Below are 22,502 nucleotides of genomic sequence, written 5' to 3'. Positions count from 1 at the left end.
GTCTGATTTTAAGTTACTTAAGGCTTAAGAAGTACTCCAGGTTTGAGTAATAACAGACTTCTTTGGAAGTTACTAGAAGACTTGAAATCAGTGTTATCAGTCTAAATTTCACTCTTATTTTAAGATTTTGTGGTTTTATGTAGCAGCCTGATTTGTCTCTTATTTCAAGTACTAATGCCTCAGAAGTTCACTAGATTTGAGTGACATCAGGCTTATTTTGAAGTAACTACATGGGTTGAAATGAGTGGAATTAGTCTTATTTCAGGACATTCTGTGCTTTTGGAGGAATTGTCTTATTTTAAGAAATCTTAACAAGGCAAATTTGCTTAACGCACTGGCAGCCACATTTGCTTGTTTTAAGCAAAATTATGCTTAAATATGTAATACTTTTTCTTAAATCTTGAGGGGCATTTTTTGACAGTGTAGCTACTCACTTTCTGTTCTGGGGCTATGGTTCGCAGTGGTGTATAAAGTACCCAAAAGCCATACTTGAGTAAAAGTAAAGATACCTTCCTGGAAAATTACTCAAGTAAAAGTAAAAGTAACCTTTTAGAATACTACTTGAGTAAAAGTCTTAACGTATCTGATCTTTACTGTACTTAAGTATCAAAAGTAATTTTCTGATATTAAATGTACTTAAGTATTGAAAGTAAAAGTACAAGTAAATGCTGTTAATAAAAAAGCAAAGGGTCAGAATTTTGAGAATTATGAAGTTTATTCCGACTAGAATGAGCATACTTATAAACTGGGCCTTATTTGAACACAATTTTAACACAATAGGCAATACTAAAGCAGCACCGAAAGTAACAACCCAGTCATTACTTGAAACTGAAAAATGTTTTGTTCATCTTCAAACAAAACGTCCCAAAAAGCCATTATGAATTTTTTTAATTTTAATCTTTGTAACATTTTGTGAATGGGCTCCTGAGTATCCCAAGGTATGCATAAGGCACAACCTGAGAGCAATAACCTGGCGATCTGATACAAAGCCATAGCATTACATCAGGATCATCAGTTTTACAAGCAAGTTATCTGTACAGTGACTGTGAAATACTTTCAGCAACATGCACACACATCCCTTGAACAATAACGTTACTAGCAGCTATTTTGCTCCACACTGCTACGTTACTGTACATTGACACCATCCTAGCTAACTAGCTAGATACTTCGCCAGAGATGGAATAAAGAATAAGAATAAATAATCTTTGTAGGTTATTAGCTAGCTTGAAATATTATATACAGATCTTACCCAGCGGTGAAAGAACATGACTAGTCTACAAGGTTGTGCTGGTGGCATTTAATGAAGAGGTCGTGGGGTTTCTAATTTTTTAATTGAGACCTGTGTGCTTTTGCTTCGATTATTGTTGTGTCCCCTTCGTTGTTGATCTTAATGTTTTGGATATATCCTTCCACTGCATATTGCAGTCCATTTTGCCTTGATCTGGAGCAGTGGCGATTTCAGCCTGAAATTTCTGGTGGGGCAATTTTGTATGACTTCATGTCACCGTCAAAAAACTAGAGGTAGCTGATTATTATAAGCAGTAGACCAGTAAGATATGTTATGGGCTGCATTTTGAGTGCCAGCAGGGAGCAGAAATCCTATTTCAAATACATTTCACATGCTTCAGCGCTCAGCGCAACACAAAGATGTTGCCTATAATACAGCATTAAAGTAAAATGATTGCAACAAAGTAAAAATATTAGACAGACACATAGCTCAAATAACTTGACTAATTTATTAAGCTTGTGGCACACGTGTGGCATACAATATGAAGTGAAAGGCACAACTTAAACAAATAACAGCAACAAAACATGCTGCTAAATGAACAAAACTTTGTAAATAGACGATGTCCTTGCAGATTGCATTGATACATCCATCAGCTCCAAAAAAAAAAAAGGTTTGACTCAGCAATGCAGATCACTTAAATAGGAAGTTGGCGCGGTGGTTCTTTGCTTGAGCAAATCTCTCGATGACTTTGCTGTTAAAATCCACCAGTCCATGAACAAACGGGTTTTCAATGGAAAGCATGGAGAGGGCGTTCAGTCTCTGCTGTCCCATCGTGTTTAATCCTTTTGTGTGGACTTCCCAAATACTCGAAAATTAGCGATAGCTAACTAGCAGTAACGTTACTGGCATTGATCTGTCTGATTTTGATCTGACTGTATGTTTTGTCTTAGTCACGGGGTACAGGGTACAGGGGGTTTTCGCATTTTTCCAGTCTAGTTGCCAGGCAGATTTCGTGGGGCACATCTGAAAGTGCCCCACCGCTCAATGTTAACTTTGGCCTGTGTGGTTCACGCTCATTGGTGTTTCCATGGTAACGGTCAATAACGCATTAACGTGCGCTAGGACCACTGATTCGCCAAACCTGCTTGCAGCCTGTGTTCTACCACAGTCCCCGACGTTGGTCTCGTCACTCTCATGATTATTTTTTTTTCTAAAGATGATTTGATTTTGTAACGAGTAACGAAGGTTTCAGGGGAAATGTATCGGAGTAAAAGTATCCGTTTTCTTTGCAAAATGTAGCGAAGTAAAAGTAAAAGTAAACAGAAATATAAGTAGTAAAGTAAAGTACAGATATCCAAAAAAACGACTTAAGTACAGTAACGAAGTATTTCTACTTCGTTACTATACAACACTGATGGTTCGTTAGCCTGGATACCAGACCGAACTTAGCCCCGCCCACAACATTTGAAGTCGGGAAGTTCGGTCTGGCGTCGCTCCATTAGGGAGAAATTATCTGCGAACAGAAATGGTCTGACCAATCAAATTGTCAAGGCGGGCTTTATACAATGATGGACAGATGATCAACAGTAACGTAATCAACCACGGCAGCAACACACGGGTTGAATTCGTTTTCAACAAACATGGCTGCCGCTGGAGAGCTAAAATGTATAGATTCGAGTCCATTTAGACATTGAAAGAGGAACAGAGAAACGCGATCAAGGCTTTTGTCAATCGAAAAGATGTTTTTGCCTTCCTTCCTACGGGATCCGGTAAAAGTTTAATTCATCAGCTGGCCCTGGTCACATACTACGTTGTTCTGATTGGTTGTAGGTAACCAATTGAGCGAAGAGGCTTTTTTTCTCCTGGTTCGGTTGAAACACGCCCCATAATCACAGCCCAATGGAGTGGTATCAGACTCATATTCTGACTAGAATTATGAGTATGACATCGTCAGGCTAATGGTTCGTAGCAGGAACTCTGTCTTTCTGCCATGGATGTCTTCAGTGCAGAAAGTCGCTGTGCTTCCTTGATCTAGAAATGCATAGGTCTTTATAATCTCTGTGCCTTTCCTGTGTTTTATCTGCACAGGTACAATGGGTAGAATACCATCACTTTTCCCGGCCCCGGTATGGTCATCTCCTCTACACCCTGCAGACACGAGAGCATTTGTTACTTGTCTTGTGCCCTGTGAGCTATCGTCTGCCCCAATCTTCTCTGAAGCAGCATTTTCCCTCACAACGTGCAAAATGGTGTCAGGATCCTGCTCTGTCCGTTTTGTGTTTGTCCATTTTGTCATGTGCTTCTTGTGTTTGTTTGTTTATTATTTCCATGTGCTCCTTTGTTGTCATTCAGAACTCCGCCACACCTACCTTCCACCACGTCCTGGTTTTTTCCATCACCTACCACACCTGCCTCGTTAATCACCCTGTTTGTTACCCTGATTGGTTTCTCCTGTGTCTTGTTAATTCCCCTTGTTTAGTTCACCTGTGTCTGGTTGTCTAGTTCCCCCTCTGTTATTTAAGTTCAGTCTGTCTTGTGTTTCACGTGGGTTTGTCATTTTTAGCAAGGTGAGAGTTCTGTCCTATTTAGCTGTGTGCTTGCCTGTATTCCTGCTCTGCCTTGCTTCCATGTTTTTTTTGTGTGTTTTTGCTCTGCCTGTGTTTGGGTCCCTAAGTTGGGATCTTCTGTGTTTTGGAAATTCTAGTTTTTGCCCGGAGCTTTTGTGTGTTTGCCTTTTCGACTTTTGCGTTAACTTTTGTAAATAAACCTTGAACTGGTCTGCGATTGGGTCCCTTCCTGCAAATTCTGGAAGCTCTTCTGACTATCTGCAGTGGAGTCCAGGATGTCTCCAAACAATGGGTCATTGGCAACTTTTGCTTGACGATAGACAAACTCTACAAGATCAGGAAATCTGGCTCTTTCTTCTTTCTTGGATGTCATACTCATAACTTCTCCAGCTTTCCTTCAATTTAAATGGAAGTTTGGACAAGACGCACCTCATGTTGGTGGGATTGTTCATTTCGTCCATGTAATCCACATCATTCACTGTTACAACATCCAATCAAGAACAAAGCAAAAGCGTTCAATCCATTCCTGTCTTCTGGTTTTATCTGAGGCCATTCCATTGCTTTCTTGATGTAAGCTGTGGCGATGGTCAGTTCATCTCCATAGTAACGATCAAGCAACGCTCTAGCTTCTTCGTAAGCTCTGTCAGGCCTCATGTGCTCACAGCTGCGAATGAGATCAAGTGGCTCTCCACTCGTGAACTGTTCGAGGTAATACAACCGATCTTGATGGCTGTCTGTCTTACTGTCAATGGCATGCTCGAAGGCCCTTGTGAATGATCTGTAAGTCAGAGGATCTCCTGTAAACGTTGGTATGTCTCGGTGAGGCAATTGAGACAAACTCTGCTGTTTGATGAGCATCTCAGTGACTTCATTCTGACGCTGTAGCACTTCAAACAGGCTGCCTGTAGAAGAATCAGTGCGATCATGACGTTCAGGACGTGGAGTATTGCTGTCTGTGACGAGCCTTGATGATGGCTCTCTTCTATCTGAAGCACCAACTTGAACAGATGGCTTTGGATTGAAAGTAAGAGAGGGCTTACCAGCTCCACAACGCACATAATCATGAACACTGTCAAGTTTTTCTTGCCTACATATCAGGAGTTCAGCTCTAGGTCTTGTAGTTGGCTTAAGGAAATCATCCACTGACTCTTGAACATCTTCAAATTCTTCATACACCTTTAATTTGGCATCTGAAACGGCAAGCTCAATTTCAATTTCCAATTGTTCCTTCTTTAACCTCAAGCGAGTTTCTTCCTGCTCTATTGCTTCTCTCTTTTTCATTGCTGCAGCCCTTGCCAACAATGCTTCACGTTCTGCTTTAATTTTCAGCTTTGCAGAATTAGTGCTTGAAGTATGACTCACAACAGAATTAGCCTTGGATACACTATCATGTGGACTAACATCTTCCTCATCCTGAGGGTCTTTCATGACTTGCAATCCAATTATTTACTTTTTTAATAAACCTCTTGAATTATGATTAACTATTCACAAAAGCATCTTGATCCACTTTGTTATCCTCTTCATCTATCAACTCACACAATTCTTCATTAATGCGAGCATACTCTCCTAAGTATCTTTCAAACATCAGTAATGCTTCTTCTTTATTGAATTTAACATTGTGTTAATTTTCCTTAAATTGTTCCAAGTCATTTTTCTGTTTGGTTAACTGTGCCAACTTTCCCTTGCGTTCGCCTTTCAGCCTTTTCTTTTTCTCCTCTACAGCCTTTCCCGAGGGATTTGACGCCCTCTTGTGGTCAACACGCGTAGCTCCGCTTTTAGCTGCCATGTCATTTAACTTAAAAAATCTTCACACACAAACTGTCACAATTCCTCGAATTATCCACAGTTTCTTACTCTTCTAATGCATTCACCGACACTTGTGAAACGAGTTACTGGATGTGTAGGATTTCTTGAATTAAAGATCAATTACTTTCTGAACAGAATATCCAGTGGATATCTAATTTCACTTTTAGACAATGCGTTAGCAGGTTAGCCTTAGCATCGCTAATAGGAGGCTAATAGTCAAAGGAAAATGTCAGACCTGTTGTACCAGGGAAAGCTTCATTCAGCCGACGGCTCACAGTGAAGGTACATCTACTTGTCTTACTGAATTGATCTCCGATTCCGTTTTCGGCCATCTCGGTCTTCTTGCTTCGCTAGCAACTAGCTTAGCATAACACCTCTTCGCTAGCTCTTCACTAGCTTAGCCCAGTCGATTACCTCATCGTCGAGGTCGTTGGTGTGCTCGGCTTACTTCGTTCAATTTGTACACAATAAGCAGTCGTTTGCCTTTACTGAGTCTTTTCATCTAGCGAAGTCTTTTGACTTGAGCTAGTCTTTTTACTTGAATATGGGTGCAGCCTAGCTGACTCAATAGCTTAGGACCTCAAAGTTATTTCGTACTCGACACAAAAATGTCAGAAACAAAAGTCTGTAATCCAAAATTCTTCTTAAGTATGTTTACTTAAAATGATTTAAATACTACAGTATAAAATTCAGGATGGTACTTTTCTAACAAGTTAACTGGCATTAGGTGTAGGTAAAAAGACTGTGTTGGTCCAAGGTCCAATACCTTCTGACTGCTTCGCAGTGTTTCTTGTTTTTCTCCACCGAAACAGCCCTGTTGTCTGTAATGGAGGCCTTAAAAACAGCTAGAGCAGCAGCTCAATCCTCGGCTCTCGTCCTGCTTGACTTATCAGCTGCGTTTGATACAGTCAACCACCGCATCCTTCTGTCCATACTGTCAAGTATGGGCATTTCTGGCAATGCGCACTCCTGGTTTGAATCGTACCTCACTGGGCGCTCGTTCAACGTGTCATGGCAAGGTCAGCTGTCTGTACCTCACCGCCTCACCACTGGGGTGCCCCAAGGCTCGGTGATGGGACCACTTCTCTTTGCCATTTACACCACCTCGTTGGGCCCTATCATCCGCTCGCATGGTTTTTCCTACCACTGTTATGCCGATGATACTCAACTGTTTCTGTCTTTCCCTCCTGAGGACACCACGGTCTCGGCGCGGATTTCGGACTGTCTCGCTGATATATCCACATGGATGAAAAATCACCACCTTCAGCTGAACCTGGCCAAAACGGAACTGATGGTCTTCCCAGCCAAACAGGTCATCCACCACAACATCAAGATCAATACTGACTCTTTATCTCTTGCTCCATCCAAAACAGCAAGAAACCTCGGGGTCATTATTGATGACCAACTGACCTTCACGGCCCACATCGCCTCTGTCTCCAGGTCGTGCCGCTTTGCGCTATACAACATCCGCAAAATCAGGCCGTACCTAACCCAGTATGCCACCCAGCTGCTGGTGCAAACCTTGGTGAGCTCCCGCCTTGACTACTGCAACGCCCTCCTAACGGGCCTGCCGGCTTGCGTGGTGAAACCACTACAGATGATCCAGAACGCGGCGGCGCGTCTGGTGTTCAACCAACCGAAAAGGGCACACGTCACCCCGCTACTCATCGAGCTCCACTGGCTGCCAGTAGCTGCTCGCATTAAGTTCAAGTCACTTATGCTTGCCTACAGAGTGCTTACTGGTTCTGCTCCCACCTACCTAAATGCTCTTGTAAGGGCAAATGTTACACCCAGGACGCTGCGCTCGTCTAGTGAGCGCCGTTTGGCACTGCCGTCCGTGCAAGCACGGCAATCCAGACTATTTTCATTTGTAGTTCCACGTTGGTGGAACGAACTGCCTAGTACTACCAGAGCAGGGGCGTCCCTCTCTACCTTCAAGAAGCTTTTGAAGACCCAACTCTTCAGAGAGCACCTCCCCTCCTAACTGGCACCTGACTAGCGCTTAACTTGCACTTCAGCAGTTACATTCCTGCACTTCTTTTTCCTCTTTTCTAGGTTGTTGTTTTTCTAATTCTCATGTAAAGTAGTATTTATTGTTACACCATGCTTTTTGTATTGCTCTTAGCTTGACTGTTCTCTCCCTTGTACGTCGCTTTGGACAAAAGCGTCTGCTAAATGACTAAATGTAAATGTAAATGTAAATGTTTTTTTCATATCAATTCAAACAGCCAATCAAATTACGTTATTCTTAGCGTCACTGGTCAACTATAAATATTTCCATTTCTATATTATAAATGCAACACAATTTCTTCTTAGTCCTCATAAATATCATTCAATCTTAAATTTTCAATCTACAATTATTACAAAATTATTAATTCCACAGAAATGGCTACAACAATCGCCATCACAATCATCCTGTCTGTGGCCATCCTCACTACCACATCAAACGAGCCCTGGGACAAATACCGGCTGCCTGACACTCTCAAGCCATCCAAATACAATGTGACTCTGTGGCCTCGTCTGGAGAAGGATGATCACGGCATGTACGTCTTCACAGGCCACTCTACTGTGGACTTTGAGTGTGTGAAGGAGACAGACATGATCCTCATTCACTCTAACAAGCTCAACCTCACCAAGTTCAATGGACATCACGCAACACTGACTAGACTGGATGGTGCAGCTGCACCAGCTATTAAGACAACATGGCTCCAGGAGACGACACACTACCTGGTCATCCAGCTTAACGGCAAACTAGTCCAAGGAAATTTCTACCAACTCAACACCAGATTTCAGGGGGAGCTGGCTGATGACATGACTGGGTTTTACAGAAGCCACTACACTGAGGGTGCAGAGACAAAGTAAGAAAAAATGATAAACTTGTTACTTGAATTACACATTTCTACACAAGCTTTACCGGTGAACTTGCTAAAGACTTGACAGGATTTTACTGGAATGGATACTATGAGGGATCAGAGTTGAAATAAGTAAAGTAAGTCAAGCTATATTTCTTAGACTACTAGTAGAGTAGCGTGGCATCAGGTTCACAATCCACTTTTAAAGTGCTCTTAGAGTTGACCTCTGAAATGAGCAAGAAGGCCTTTCAAGAGAGAGAGAATGCAAAAATGAAACTTTCAAAATAGATATGAAATTAAATGAATAAATATGGGTTTCAGAGTTCTTGCCACAACCCAGATGGAACCCACAGATGCTAGGAAGGCTTTCCCCTGCTTTGACGAGCCAGCCCTGAAGGCTGTCTTTCACATGACTCTCATCCACAATCGCAACACTGTAGCCCTTGCCAATGGCATGGAGACTGGTGAGTTTGGCACACCGTAGCTCTTTGTTAAATCTACTATTGGTGAGTTTGGCACACCATAGCTGTGTGTTAGTGGTGTTCAGGCACTGGGCTCTGTAAAGCGCATTGAGACAATTGTAATGTTTTGGTGCTATAGAAATCAAATTGAATTATATTGTTAAATCTACAGTAAACAAAAGTTAACATTTCTTGACAACTTCTACTGTTACTGTAGGAGATATCCTCCCACCTTCTAAGTGGGGTGTGCATGCAAAATAACTATGGAGGCAGGGTCCCTGTTTCTATGAAGTTCCCTGATTGGTGAGAACAACCATACCATATTGAAAAACTAGTTGCTGGTTACACAGTCCTAGACACGTTTCTTTTCTCCTCTTTTCAGGCCTGCAATTTTTATGGTACGTAGCTGTTAGACCATAAAGGTTAACTTGCAGGTTTGGAAAATGTTGTTTACTGAAACTTGAAACAAACCTAAAAAAACAAATGCCAACAGCTATATGATGTTTAAGTCTGTGTACCATACAGTAATGTATCAGTATCTGGCCATGTTTCTGTTACGTGCCTATTTGAATTGTGATTCAGCTGTGAAAACAAATGTTGGTTTGCCAAATTTCCTAATAAGATGCATTTTTTTTCTATACTTTTGACATGTGGTCCCCTTTAATCTGTCCTTCATTAGAGACTGTCAACACCACAATGGAAGGGGTCGAGGTGTCCATAACCACTTTTGAACCAACACCAATAATGTCCACCTACCTGGTGGTTTTAGTTGTTTGTGAATTCGACTACATCAGGTCACCAGAAGGGGGAAAGGTCCTGGTAATCTCGTCTTCCCTAACTCCCTGCCATCCTTGGGCACACACACCCTCTCACTGGGTTCCACAGTGGCTCATTGCTGCCCCCTATCCATTTCCCTAGATGCTGCACTCCTGCAGTCCCATCCTATTTCCTTATTCTTTTTACAAACTTGTAGTTCTTATAGTTACATAACTATCACTTTAAACATTATCAAATAGGTGTCAATGCAAGAAAACTAGAAATTTTGGGGAACCATCTGACATTATACCATTCTCTAGTGGATAGATGCCTCATAGGACATACAGTACGGTGCAATTTAAAAAAAGTTTTACATTTTTAACCTGGGCCTTATTTTCCCTTCTTTTTGGGTCCAGTAACTGTATAACTTTGGGTCAATAGTTGTAAAAAACTTTTATTAGTTCTTCAAACACCAGACTAAACTGATTTTTACAGTAATTGAGTTAAACAGGTCTATCTCTTTAAGGATCCTTTTACATGTTGTCAGATACTTATAATAACATTATTACATTTACATTTAGTAGACGCTTTTATCCAAAGCGACTTACATATGTGCGACTTACAATGTATACACATTTTACATTTACGGCACACTGCACATCAGGAGCAATTAGGGGTTCAGTGTCTTGCTCAAGGACGCTTCGACAGGGAATCAAACTAGCAACCTTCTGATTACTAAACGACTTCTCTACCACTGTACCACTGTCGCCCCATAATAACATTATGAGCCTGTCAGTGGCGAAAACAAGCAGTTTACTTCGACACGGATTTCTTGCAGTTGCCGATTATAGCATTCTAACTCAATACTGGAAAGATTTTGATCGTTTCTGTCCGAGGTAAAAATGTGGACCCAAAAACATGGAAAAAATAGGGTTAAAAATGTTTTCCCTCTGCATCATGCCTTCATGTGTGTTCATGTAAATTGCGAAAGCATCCTCACTTTACGTGCTCCACTTGTAGGTTCGTGTGTGGGCAGGCCGGCAGGCCATCGCGGAAGGTCAAGGTGACTTTGCTCTGGAGAAGGCAGGGTCCTTTCTGGAGTTCTTTGAGAGATACTTGAATGTCACATATCGCCTCAAGAAATTAGGTGAGATTTCTAACTCAACAGGTGATGTATGCTGCAGGGCAGGAATGTTCATTTCAGAACATTCTGATGAGGCGGGCGAGGGGACAGGGACTGAAATAGGTGTGTCTGTCTCAGAGTCTCATTCTCTCTGTATCTGCCTGTTTCATTCTCTATTTCTATCTGCCTGTCTCTCTGTCTTTCACTCTCTATGTCTGTCTGTCTGTCTGTCTGTCTCTCTCTGTCTCATTCTCTATGTCTATCTGTCTGTCCGTCTCTCTCTATGTCTCATTCTCTATGTCTATCTGTCTGTCTGTCTGCCCTCTCACAGATCATATAGCTTTGCCTGACCTGGGACCTTTGGCAATGGAGAATTGGGGGATGATAACTTACACAGAAAAGGACCTTCTTTGTCACCAGAATCAAACAGAAGAAGAAAGACATAGTGTGGCCAAGCTCATAGCCCATGAGGTGGCTCACATGGTAAGGTGTGGGTGACCAGAGTCGTATCTCAGGAACTGGGAGACTCCTCACCAAGGAGTCTGATGTTGAAACAACTAGACAAGAGCAAGGCCCTGGGGGCAGATCTATTTGATGCCATATGTAATGCAATGCGAGGCAAATGTGGCTTCATTACATAAGTAGTAGTCAACATTTCGAGTAAGGGATGGCAGGAATGAGTGTAGGGTTAATTAATCTTACCCATGACCCCAGATGAGCAAAGAAAGCGTAGGGATGAGCACTGACCCAACAACACCATGTCATACCACAGAAGAAGAGATCATAGGAGTGAGATGCCAGCCACAGGCTACTCAGGCCCAGGCTGTTGGCAGGTGTGGAGAATCACCTGATTAATTCAATTCAATTTTATTTGATTTATATTGCGCCAAATCAATCAAATTGAGGTGTCTGTAGATAACTGCTCAGCAACTACTTGTGTTCAGTCTTATCCAGACCCATGTGCGTGTGTACATTAATGACTATGTATTTGCATCATGTGTTTGCAGTGGTTTGGAAACCTGGTGACGATGAAATGGTGGAATGACCTCTGGCTGAATGAGGGATTTGCCACCTACTTCTCCTGTCTGGGCTTTGCAGCACTTGAGCCAGATGGGAAACTGGTTTGTCTGTGTGGTCTCACCTTGATTGTCTTAATAAGAACAATAAGGAAAACTTTTCCACTGTCAGTTGTCAATAACCCTGCTGTCTTGAGTGCTGCCCACGATGAATAGTAACATAGTTAGTTTTGTCCTTACTTCTGTCTTAACTGATGGAACAGCAGATTACCTAAATACTGTTCATAATAGATACATTGATGTTTCGTCTTTTTTCTACTATAATTGTCTGATTCTGACCTGATCGTTTTATTACTGTCCATAACATAGTTATGTCTTTGGTTCTGCGATTCCTGGAGCCTTCCTAGCACTTTCTCATTTTGCGAGAGATACTTTGCTTTCGTATCTGCATAAGGAGTATAGTCCTCATCGATGGGGTTCGCCATGTTCCTACAGTAGCCCAGAAAGGACAAACCAAAACACTGGCCCTAGAGAGGGCCTTTTGCGTTTTCATGGCACCTGAGGATCATCATAGCTTCTCCTACACACTTGGAAAGGGAGAAGTATTCAGTTGGTAGCCTCAGCATCAGATGTCATTAAATCCTACAGACTGTGCCTTTAAGTACAGATCTTCAATCTACGTATACAAATCCATTCTGACTTCTACTGCAGTCCTTATTTGGAAACTTTTAAGCAGGAGTGCACAGTCTTACTTGATGTCCCTTCACCTATTTGTGGTCATACAACGCACCTTTGATCTAGCCTGTAACACCTACATGCTTGTCAACTATCAATTCGACAAACATTGATTTGACAATATTCAGCCTGTAACATAACGCAAGGTACATATAAACTAGGAAATGAGACCTTACCTTTCTGAATGCTATCAGGGATAGTTAAGTATGTATATGTTGATACTCTACAGTAAGACCTGATTGTCCTGAATGCTGTTGTTATTTTCTTATTTATTGTTATTTTCTTGTCAATACTCTACAGACAAACCAGAGGGTCTGGAATAGCATCTGGGGGGCATTTAGCGTGGACGCTGTGGCCCACTCCCACCCTCTTTCCTTCACTGAGGAAAGCATGAACACTCCAGCTGAGATCAACAAAATATTTGACTCCATCACCTACAATAAGGTAGGCCACTGTCTGCATCACCTACAGTAAGGTAGGCCATTGACTGCATCACCTACAGTAAGGTAGACCAGTGACTCCACCACCTACAGTAAGGTAGACCACTAACTGCATTACTGACTCCATCACCTATGGTAGGATGTTGTAACAAACTGGAAAAAAACGACATAATGCTGCTTCAAACGTTGAGTGGGGTCAATCTGTATGATCGGTCCATTCTTACTGTTTTGCATCATAAGTTCTTTGCCTCTGTCTCATCCAATATTGTATCATTATGTGCAGAAATACTGAAAAGAATATTTCTTCACCATGGTATAAATTAAAATGACAATCAGCCAGCAAGTGTGTACGATTATTTTCTGAGGCCATAGTGTCATACCCAATATAATGTTCTCTGTGTTATGAAAGGATGTGTCTGTCCTGGTCGTAATAATGTGTGTTGTGGCAGGGTGCTTTTGTAGCTAATCTAAAGTGTGTATGCGTGTATGGCATGGTGCGTCTGTGTAGAGGATGCTTTTGGAGTTCCTGTTAAACTAGTTGCTTGATAAAAGCATACCCAACATATGGCAAATCGTTGCATAGTGTTGCTTTAAAGAACAGGTCTCACCAAAGAAGATGGTAGACAGAGCCATGTTAGCTTTTGTTCTTGGTGCTATTCCAGAGCACGTTTTCAAGGAGTCGTCTCCAGACTGTGAACTCTCAACATGTGATGCCAAAGTCACATCTGGCTCTAGGATGGATCTGAATTGTAATTGTTATGGCTTGGTCTGTATAACCTGATCTAACAAGTACGTGTCTGTGTGGCAGGGAGCGTCTGTGCTGAGGATGCTTTCAGAGTTCCTGACAGAGCCGGTCTTTTCCAAGGGTCTGAGTGTAAGTTTGAAGAAGATGTTCAGTTTCAGTTCACATTAACATCTGAATCATGCCTAAGATATGTTGTTAAGGAATGAAAAATATCCATGAAAGCCAATCAAAACCAAAAAGGCTTTTTTTTTACATACCTATATTATGACAACAAATCATGACCTTAACAAATGACAAAATGGTGACCTTAAAGCCTACAGAAATTTATGACATCTTTTTCATTTAGTTGTTTTCAGTTTCATTTTGTGAAACCTTATGTCTAAATATTATATATTTCAGATGTATTTACCTGTATGGATTCGTTTTGGAGGTGCATTCGATGTTCAATAAAAAAATCTGAATTTTAAAATTCTCTCCCCACAGAACTACTTGAATGAGTTTGCTTACAAAAACACAGTGTCCACAGACCTTTGGAAACATCTTCAAGCTGTAAGTTAACATCCATTGAAATATTCATATTTGTGCAAAAATACAAGCACCTTCACTGAAACCAGTTTCCTCACTGATTCCAAAAGGAGGTGGACAGGACTCCCACACTACAACTCCCAGACACCATTGAGGTGATCATGAACCGCTGGATCCTCCAGATGGGCTTCCCCGTCATCACCATAGATACCACAACAGGAACCATCAGGCAAAAGCACTTCCTGACAGGCCTTGAGTCAGTGGTGGACAGGCCTTCCATTTACAAGTAAGGCTCGTTGACTGATTATTTAGTCATTCCCACATATAGTTCATTTTAAACCTGGATTACACAATGCTAAACTTGGAACAGTAGATTTTCATTATTTTTTTAGCAGATTAAAGCCAGATCTGCTTGGGAGTTGCTTTATGGAATCGCAAAGCTCTAATATTTTCAATTTCATTAAGTGTGTTTACAATGACACTGCTTGACAGGCAATAAGTTCTCAGAAAAGATTGGCATGGGCCATCATAAATTAAAAGATGTAAAGAACATTTGTCTCTGTACCTTTGGTGTCTTTAAGCAACAGCAATTCTAACCGTCACTGTGCCAAAATACGTCATGGTTTTCACAGATGCTAAATTTAAACACATCGTGATTTACCATCAAGTTCAATAAATATCCTTCACAGTGATTTACCATCAAGTTCAATAAATATAATTCAGCAGTTAGTCCACCCAGAATTTTGCACTTTTAGAAGGACACACCTATAAATGCATATGTAAAACATGAAAATAGTCACGTTTTAATGCTTTGCATCATTGTAACCCTTTAGTAAATTGCAAACTATTAGGGTTTGGGTCATTTTCCAATATATAGAATCATTATAGCATTACATTGACTTTTGTTCAGATGCTTTAGGACCCTTGTGTGAGTTCAGCTGATATATTTTCATAAACATATTAACTTTAGACCGCAGGTAAACTCACAGCCCTTATTTATTTGTTTTTCTATCGAACTCGAAGTCCATATGTCACTGACACAGCAGTGATCCTTTCTGATTTCAGTTATGAGTGGTTTGTTCCTGTAACATGGACCAAACATGGTGCACCACAAGACCGTAAATGGCTGCTCTCCCAGTCAGGTAATGAATTGTGTGTTTGCCTGCAGTTTGTAAACCCCAGGTACACTCAGACCAGTTAGTAGGCTACTTTGTTTCCCTTCAACTGTGATATCTTCGTATTTTCAAACAGATTTCTATTCTGACAAAGCTCCAAAAGTTGGGCTGTCAAAGTAAACGCGTTAATCTATGAGATTATTGTGGCCGAGATTAATGCAATAAAATATTTTAACGCAGTTAACGCAACTTTGTTTACTTCCGTTGTGCGTTGACCACTGACACGAAACCGCCGCGTGCCTGCAGTCAGTTACTGTAGATAGGAGAGACCGAGACGGTAGTGGAAGATGGAGAGAGCTGAGGGATTGTTGGGCGGAAAGTTTCTGTTTAAGAGGCAAAATGACGGAGCAATCGACAAAACTAAAGTTGTATGTAGCATTTGTCAAGCTGAATTTAGCTATCACCTTAATGCAAAGCACCCGACAGAAAGCAGTCCCAGGTTAGATGGTCGCCAAACCACACTCCACGACTTCTCTAGGAAAATAACTAGACCAGTCCGTGAAAAGGTTACCAACGCTGTAGCAGTTTGGGTTGCCGGTGACTGTCGGCCCATTAACATAGTTGAAAACGGTGGGCTGACTGAGGTGTTCCGAATTGCTTCAGAGGACAATTCTTACGATTTACCGTTGAGGGGCACCATTGTGTCTCGCATACATTCATTGTATGACGGCGAGAGAGCACGAAAATAATGCCATTAAACAACATTGTCTAAAATACACGCTGTCTGAAGTGATTACTCGTTAATTTATAACAATTAGTCTTTAGAAGAAAAACAAACTTTTAATCGCGAATAATCTAGATTAATGAATCTCAAAATGTGAGATTAATTAGTAAAAAAATAATTATCTATTGACAGCCCTAGTAATCATAGGCTACATGCATTAAAGTGTAAGTTCACCCCCAGCTCTGAGCCTAACTCCACCCACTGCATAATTTAGAAAAAAGTGGACAAGGAGTTCATCTTTAATTATATTATAATAATGTTTAAAAATGTCAATCAATTTCAATAAATGTAATATAATTTTTTTCAATATAGATTTCATAATGTATATAAGTCCTAAAAGTCCCTAACCGGTTGACTCTACCTCAGAATTGGCCTTGGAATATTTTAAACAGTAGATGGCATGTTGAGCCATTTTCGACCATTTTCAAACCCATAAAATGGTAATTTTGTCAGCATTAACACCAGCATTGATGTGTTTCATCGTAGTTTACAGCTCAATAACATATTTTAATTTGCACTTTGTCTATAAATGATTTCAGTAAGACTGTTTTACACATCGATGTTTGTGACATTTCAGATGTGCACAAGCCAACGAAGACGGCAGAATGGATGCTAGCAAACCTCAACATGGTTGGATTCTACAGAGTCAACTATGACCAGGGCAACTGGGAACGCCTTTCGGCACAGCTAATCAGAGACCACAAGGTACACAAACCAGATAGATACATTTGGTGGAATTGTAAATGGCAGAAATTAAGTGGGAAAAAATGATGCGAATATTTGAGTCAGTAAATTGAGTAAGAGAGAGAGAAAAGAACATGATTACTGTTACCTCACTGCAGGATGAACAGAAGGGTCAAGGCAAATTCATAAAATAGAATAACAATATTATGGAAGTAGCCCAAACTCTGTTTATCTCTTTTGGAACACTTAATAGAGAACATTTCAGCCCAAATAGAATCCATAACAGAATCCGAATGTCCAGATACCCGTTTTCAGGCGGTAAATAGAGCTTAGATATGAAGAGATATAGGATGGTGGGTTTTTCTTCAAGGTGGTCTTCCAAAACTCACAATGTCCATTACCTGTGACTTCAGTCCTTACTTGCAAGAGAAAAAAAAATAGCTAGCCAACTTGCCTTAGCAGGCGACCACCAACTGTCCTGCTACAACATTAGCTCCAAGTGTTGAAGCTAAGGCTAGCTTTCTAATTCAAACTAATGAATCAATCAGCCGACTATCTATCCACTTAAACACTGGATAACGAACTCAAAAGTAACCTTCTCTCCATATAGTATCTAAATATAAGACCCTATGTGGGACTGGGAAAAGGCAAATAGTTAAGTTTATGTGTGTGTATGTGTTTGTTCTGCAAGTTTGTGTGTGGTTTGTATAAGTTTGTAGGCTACTTGGTTGTTGACTGTCATCTTTGACTTTAGTAGATTTGGGTATATTGTGTAGCCTACAGATAATAGCCTCCTATACTGATGCATGCTGTGCTCCATCGTCTAGGCGATTCCACCCCTCAACAGAGCTCAGATTGTGGATGATGTATTTAGCTTTGCCAAGTACGTTTTTGCATTTTTAAATAAAAAATAGTCTGCAACATACAACAAATCAGTCACTGATGCAACTATGTTCTCTTTTTTAGGGAAAATATTATCGACATGGTCCTGGCTTTGAAAACAACTCGGTACCTGTCAAAAGAGACAGAATACACGCCGTGGGTCCTGGCTCACAACCATCTGCGACACTATTTAAAGAAGTTTCGCCACACAAAAGTGTATGGAGCCATGCAGGTTAGTGTGGATTAAATGAATCATCTCAAGAATTGACCACTTAAACTTGAATTAACCAAAGGGATAAAGGCCCAGACAAGGACTTCCTGCTGAAAGCAACTGTAGGTAGAGATAACGTATTTCCGGTGGGATCCGTATTGAAACCGGAAGTGGGTACTTTACTCCGTTTGACTGGCTAATACCAGGACCTTTACTTTTTCGTAGAGAAATTGTGTCGATCGCCTGCCTTTTTAAACAATCGTTTTTTGTATTTTTCTTTATTTCTGCGAAGTTATACAGCTCAATACTCAACTGACTTGTTAACCGAACTTTTACGAAGTCATACGACTAAACACACAAGTGATTGGCTGTTCAGGTCAGATGACAAGTTTTAACCAACCAGAGACCGAAGTAAAGTTCCAACTTCCGGTTTCAATACGGATCCCAGCGGAAATACGTTATCTCTACCTACAGCAACTTCAAGCAGTAGCCTAGCTTACTCTAACATAGTTCTAGCCTAGCTTACTCTAGCATAGTGTTAGCCCAGGAAGAACAACATTATCTATTGCTTCGATTAGCATAAACTAATTAATGTAATTTCCTATTAAATTTATTCATATCACTAAACTGAACTAAAAATGCTATAACTTTGCGTTAACTAATGTAGGTTTATTGGTTGTTATGTTCAAGCATCTCTTATAGGTGGGTTAGAGTCAGTGATTCTGACAAGCTGGAGCACACACACATAAGACAGCTAGTGGATCATGAAGACCAATTTGCTGAATTTGATAAAAAGTGTAATGGATTAGAATCGAGGACTCTACCTTTAACAACCATTGTAAAACAATTTGAACACAATTCAAGTAATATTATGCATTTAATGCAACACTGTAAGTGTTGTTAGTCAGAGTAATGTGGTATTGATGAATACTGATATCATTGATGGTACTGATATCATAACATTGTTCAAACTAACAACTTTGCGTGATATATTTTAAAATCAAGCATTTAGCATTCGTTTTAACTACTGATGTCTTTCATTTAAGTCTCTTTGAGAAGTGCCCACTATAGGATTAAGTGATAACCTGACCAAAGGAGTTTGTCTGTGGTATTCAAAATTACTTCAGATGCGTGTTTATGCGTAAAGGACAAATTACCTTATTATATTTGTTTCAGAGATACCTCAGGAAGCAAGTTGAGCCCCTGTTTTTGCACTTCAAGAATATTACTGCGAACTGGACCAAAATTCGAGATGGGCGCTATGACCGGTAAAGCTATGCACTGTGTTATCTCAAGATGAACACAACACAAAGGAGGCTGTTTATGTTTTATCCATATTTACAGCAGGGTTTCATCTGAACATGCTCAAGTTATGTAAGTAATCTGTATTGATACTAATGATTGATGGCATTACCTTATATTGTTTTTAGGTAAAGCATACAGAAAGACAGTGCGCCTACTTTGTAATGGCACAACTAATCTGTTAAGCATGTTCTGTTATGATGGCCTTTCAGTGTGTAAATGATACAATAATTGTATTCACAACTGTGCACTCATCATGCATTTGTACAGATTCCACATGACAGCCTTCACCTTTGCCTGTGAAACAGGAGTGGACAGCTGTATGGATCTCTCCCGGGACTGGTTCAATTCGTGGATGAACAATCCACAAGACAACGTGTGAGTGTGATGTTCTCTCTGTACTGTGTCCAGAGAACACATTTTAAACAGATACTGTGTTTTTGTTTACGGTACGGTGTCTTACATGTTTGTAATTTGTTTGTTTACTTCAGGATCCTTCCCAACCTGAGGCATACAGTATACTGTTGCGCTGTAGCTACTGGAGGGGTACAGGAGTGGGACTTTGTCTGGCAGATGTTTAAGAATGCCACTGACGATGCCCGCCACTTACATTATGCTCTCTCCTGCACTAAAGACCCCCAGCTGCTCAAGAGGTGTGTGTGTGTGTGTGTGTGTGTGTGTGTGTGTGTTTTCTGTAGTGCGACCAAAAGCAAACAGACCAAAGGTGGGAGGAGTGGTAAGTTTGTGTATGACAATGTGGGAAACATTACCAATGCTAAGGGATAGCCTAAAACTTTAATATAATGTCTACTGGTATCTAATCATAATAATCAACATAGCCAAGCATGGTTTGATATATGATGGGACGGATTACCTAAACCTTGTCTAAAGACGTTGCCTAAAGAGGGGGTTCTTGCCATTGTGTGTCTACAGTGTGTTAATAATTGTCTCTGATAAAAAGTGTTAAACTGGTATCAGCGATTCATTTTGATTGGTTGATTTGAAGGAGTCTGCAGTACCTTCTGGATCCTACCATGGGACATAACATTTCCTTTGAACGTCGCATCATGGAAACTGCTGACCTTGACAATCTCCAGCCCCTGGTGTGGAACTACATCAGAGACAACTGGTCCGTTTTGAAGTGAGTACGAGACCTGCTGTTGTCCTGCTGTGGCTTGAGTATATTGTTGTTTGTTTGTTAGTGTCTTTGATATTTGCTTGGAATTTGTTATGGTTATTTATTGATTTAGGTGGTTTACAATGCTTTGTGTGTGCGTATGTGTATTCTTCAGTGATGATCATAACAGTGAGTTCCTCCCCAAACTGATCACCGTGGTGACTGAAAGACTCTCCACTGAGTTTGACCTCAAACAGGTGCTGTATGTCAGATGCTCTCCCACTAGATTATAAGGAAGGTTAGGTAATCCGTCCCATCATATATCAAACCATGCTTGGCTATGTTGATTATTATAAGGAGGGAGTTGGAGGGAATAGGGGCAATGCTGGAATGTCGTCCATAGCCCTGGCATTCAGTAAATTCATTAAAAGTTCTGAAAACATGAAATTAGATTTAGTTGTGTTGTTGAAATTAATTATGTTATTGTACTCTTCCATTAATAATGTGTTGTTTTCACACATTTCCCACTTGGCTTGACATAGCCTAACTAGTGTATTAGAAAAGGAATGGAAAAGGTTGTTTAATTTTCATTCACTAAAAGAGTAAAGTAAGAAAGTTGGTGTGCTTGTAGGTTGTGAAAGGTCATGAATACTTCATTAAAGGTCCTTGTTATGGAAAAGTTTTGAAATGCTGTCAGTCGAACTGGGTGGGAGGCCTGTGTTTTTGGGCTGTGTTTTGGAGAGTAGGAGGGAGAATGACCTTGGGAGAATGGGGGAATTTTTGATTCTGAATCCAGAATCAAAAAAACACAATTATATGGAATTTATTTAAATTTTATTTCCTATTTTCTTTTGTAAATAATTATTTTGCACCTACTCATATTATTAGATTATAAGATTCTTTGCACAAAACTCAAATTTGTGGACATTTCAGACAGATCTTGTTAATTCTCAGTTGATGTTTTTTTGCTCTTGACCTGGCAAATTGGCAGATAACCTTGTGCCTGGGGACTGTTTACTTAGTGTAGTGCAGGTTAACCTTTATCAGTGTTTATCACCTCATCTTTCATTTCTTTATTACTGCATCTTCTTGCCTTGGGTTTTCACTTGTTTCTGTGCCTTCCAAACACAGCTCGTCGACTTCAAAGCAGCACACACCGCGACAGGCTCAGTGGCCAAAGCCCTGGATCAGGCCATTGAGAGGACAAAAGCCAATGTGAAGTGGACTGAGGAGAACCAAGAGAGGCTGTTCCAGTGGTTGACCTCAGCAGCAAGACAACAGTGAACAAAAAGCCAAAAATTCATAAAAGCATTGGAGTATATTATGGTGTTTTATTTCCAGACCAAGTTCCCTCCAATGTGGCTGAATCAAAACAGTTCTACAAAGAAGAGTGGGCCAAATTCCTCCACCACAATGTAAAAGACTAATTTAAATTAAAGGATCCTTTAAACGCCGCATTTGCGTTTACTTATATTCAAATTAGTTGGATGATCTGAAACATTTAAATGTGACAAATAAGCAAAAATAGAAGAAATCTATACAAATACTTTTTCACAGCACTGTACATATCATATAAAAGACAAACAATAAACACAAAGTGCATGTGTGTGTGGTATTGCAAACAACAATAATGTCCATCAGGTATGGGAAATAAAATGGGAAATAAAACTGTGATGTATATGTATTTGTGCAACGCAGTATTTGTAGATGTGTTAGGGTGTTATAACTATCTGAAGAAACAAGTTCTAGTCTGGACCTCTGGTGAGAGCAGCTGCTGTGTGTGTGTGTATCTAGCCACCCCCAGGAGTTACCCATCCCGTGTGTGTGTGTGTGTGTGTGTGTGTGTGTGTGTGTGTGTGTGTGTGTGTGTGTGTGTGTGTGTGTGTGTGTGTGTGTGTGTGTGTGTGTGTGTGTGTGTGTGTGTGTGTGTGGCCACCCCCAGGAGTTACCCATCCCAGGTTGTTGACTGAGCAGAGGAAATGAAAGGCTAATGGGGGGCCTAATTAGTTTAATGCCTACCCACCTGGCCTTTGACACCGCAGGGGGGCTTCCTGGGGCTGTTAGTGACAGAGCAACAACATTTCCTCCCCTCACACGTCTGTGGCGTGACAGGGACGATGTTTGTGTTACGTTGGTATGCGGTAGATAGCAAA

At 40.7% G+C, this 22,502-nt stretch overlaps 1 protein-coding gene across 3 annotated transcripts; it reads left to right on the top strand.

Moving 5' to 3' along the window:
- The first annotated feature begins 3,517 nt into the window (after window positions 1-3,517).
- Window positions 3,518-22,037, top strand: LOC105893033 (aminopeptidase Ey-like). Of its 3 annotated transcripts, none has more exons than XM_031587616.2 (21): window positions 3,523-3,795; window positions 7,985-8,459; window positions 8,775-8,917; window positions 9,594-9,727; window positions 10,691-10,817; window positions 11,125-11,276; window positions 11,801-11,914; window positions 12,845-12,988; window positions 13,793-13,858; window positions 14,213-14,278; window positions 14,365-14,540; window positions 15,320-15,396; window positions 16,731-16,858; window positions 17,665-17,720; window positions 17,804-17,951; window positions 19,107-19,198; window positions 19,503-19,610; window positions 19,724-19,885; window positions 20,239-20,373; window positions 20,525-20,606; window positions 21,481-22,037. In XM_031587616.2, the coding sequence occupies exons 2-21, from the start codon at window positions 7,987-7,989 to the stop codon at window positions 21,631-21,633; spliced, it is 2,736 nt and encodes a 911-aa protein (XP_031443476.1). In that variant the 5' UTR covers window positions 3,523-3,795; window positions 7,985-7,986; the 3' UTR covers window positions 21,634-22,037. The 3 variants fall into 3 exon arrangements, 2 of the variants coding, with proteins under 2 accessions (XP_031443476.1, XP_012674825.2); XM_012819371.3 differs by having other exon boundaries at window positions 9,594-9,733; window positions 21,481-22,036; XR_004166032.2 differs by lacking the exons at window positions 20,525-20,606; window positions 21,481-22,037 and having other exon boundaries at window positions 3,518-3,795; window positions 9,594-9,733; window positions 19,541-19,610; window positions 20,239-20,366.
- The last annotated feature ends 465 nt before the right edge of the window (window positions 22,038-22,502 follow it).

Source organism: Clupea harengus, chromosome 20 (genome assembly GCF_900700415.2).
Source record: "Clupea harengus chromosome 20, Ch_v2.0.2, whole genome shotgun sequence".
Lineage (NCBI taxonomy): Eukaryota > Metazoa > Chordata > Actinopteri > Clupeiformes > Clupeidae > Clupea > Clupea harengus.
This window is presented reverse-complemented; position numbering and strand designations above follow the sequence as displayed.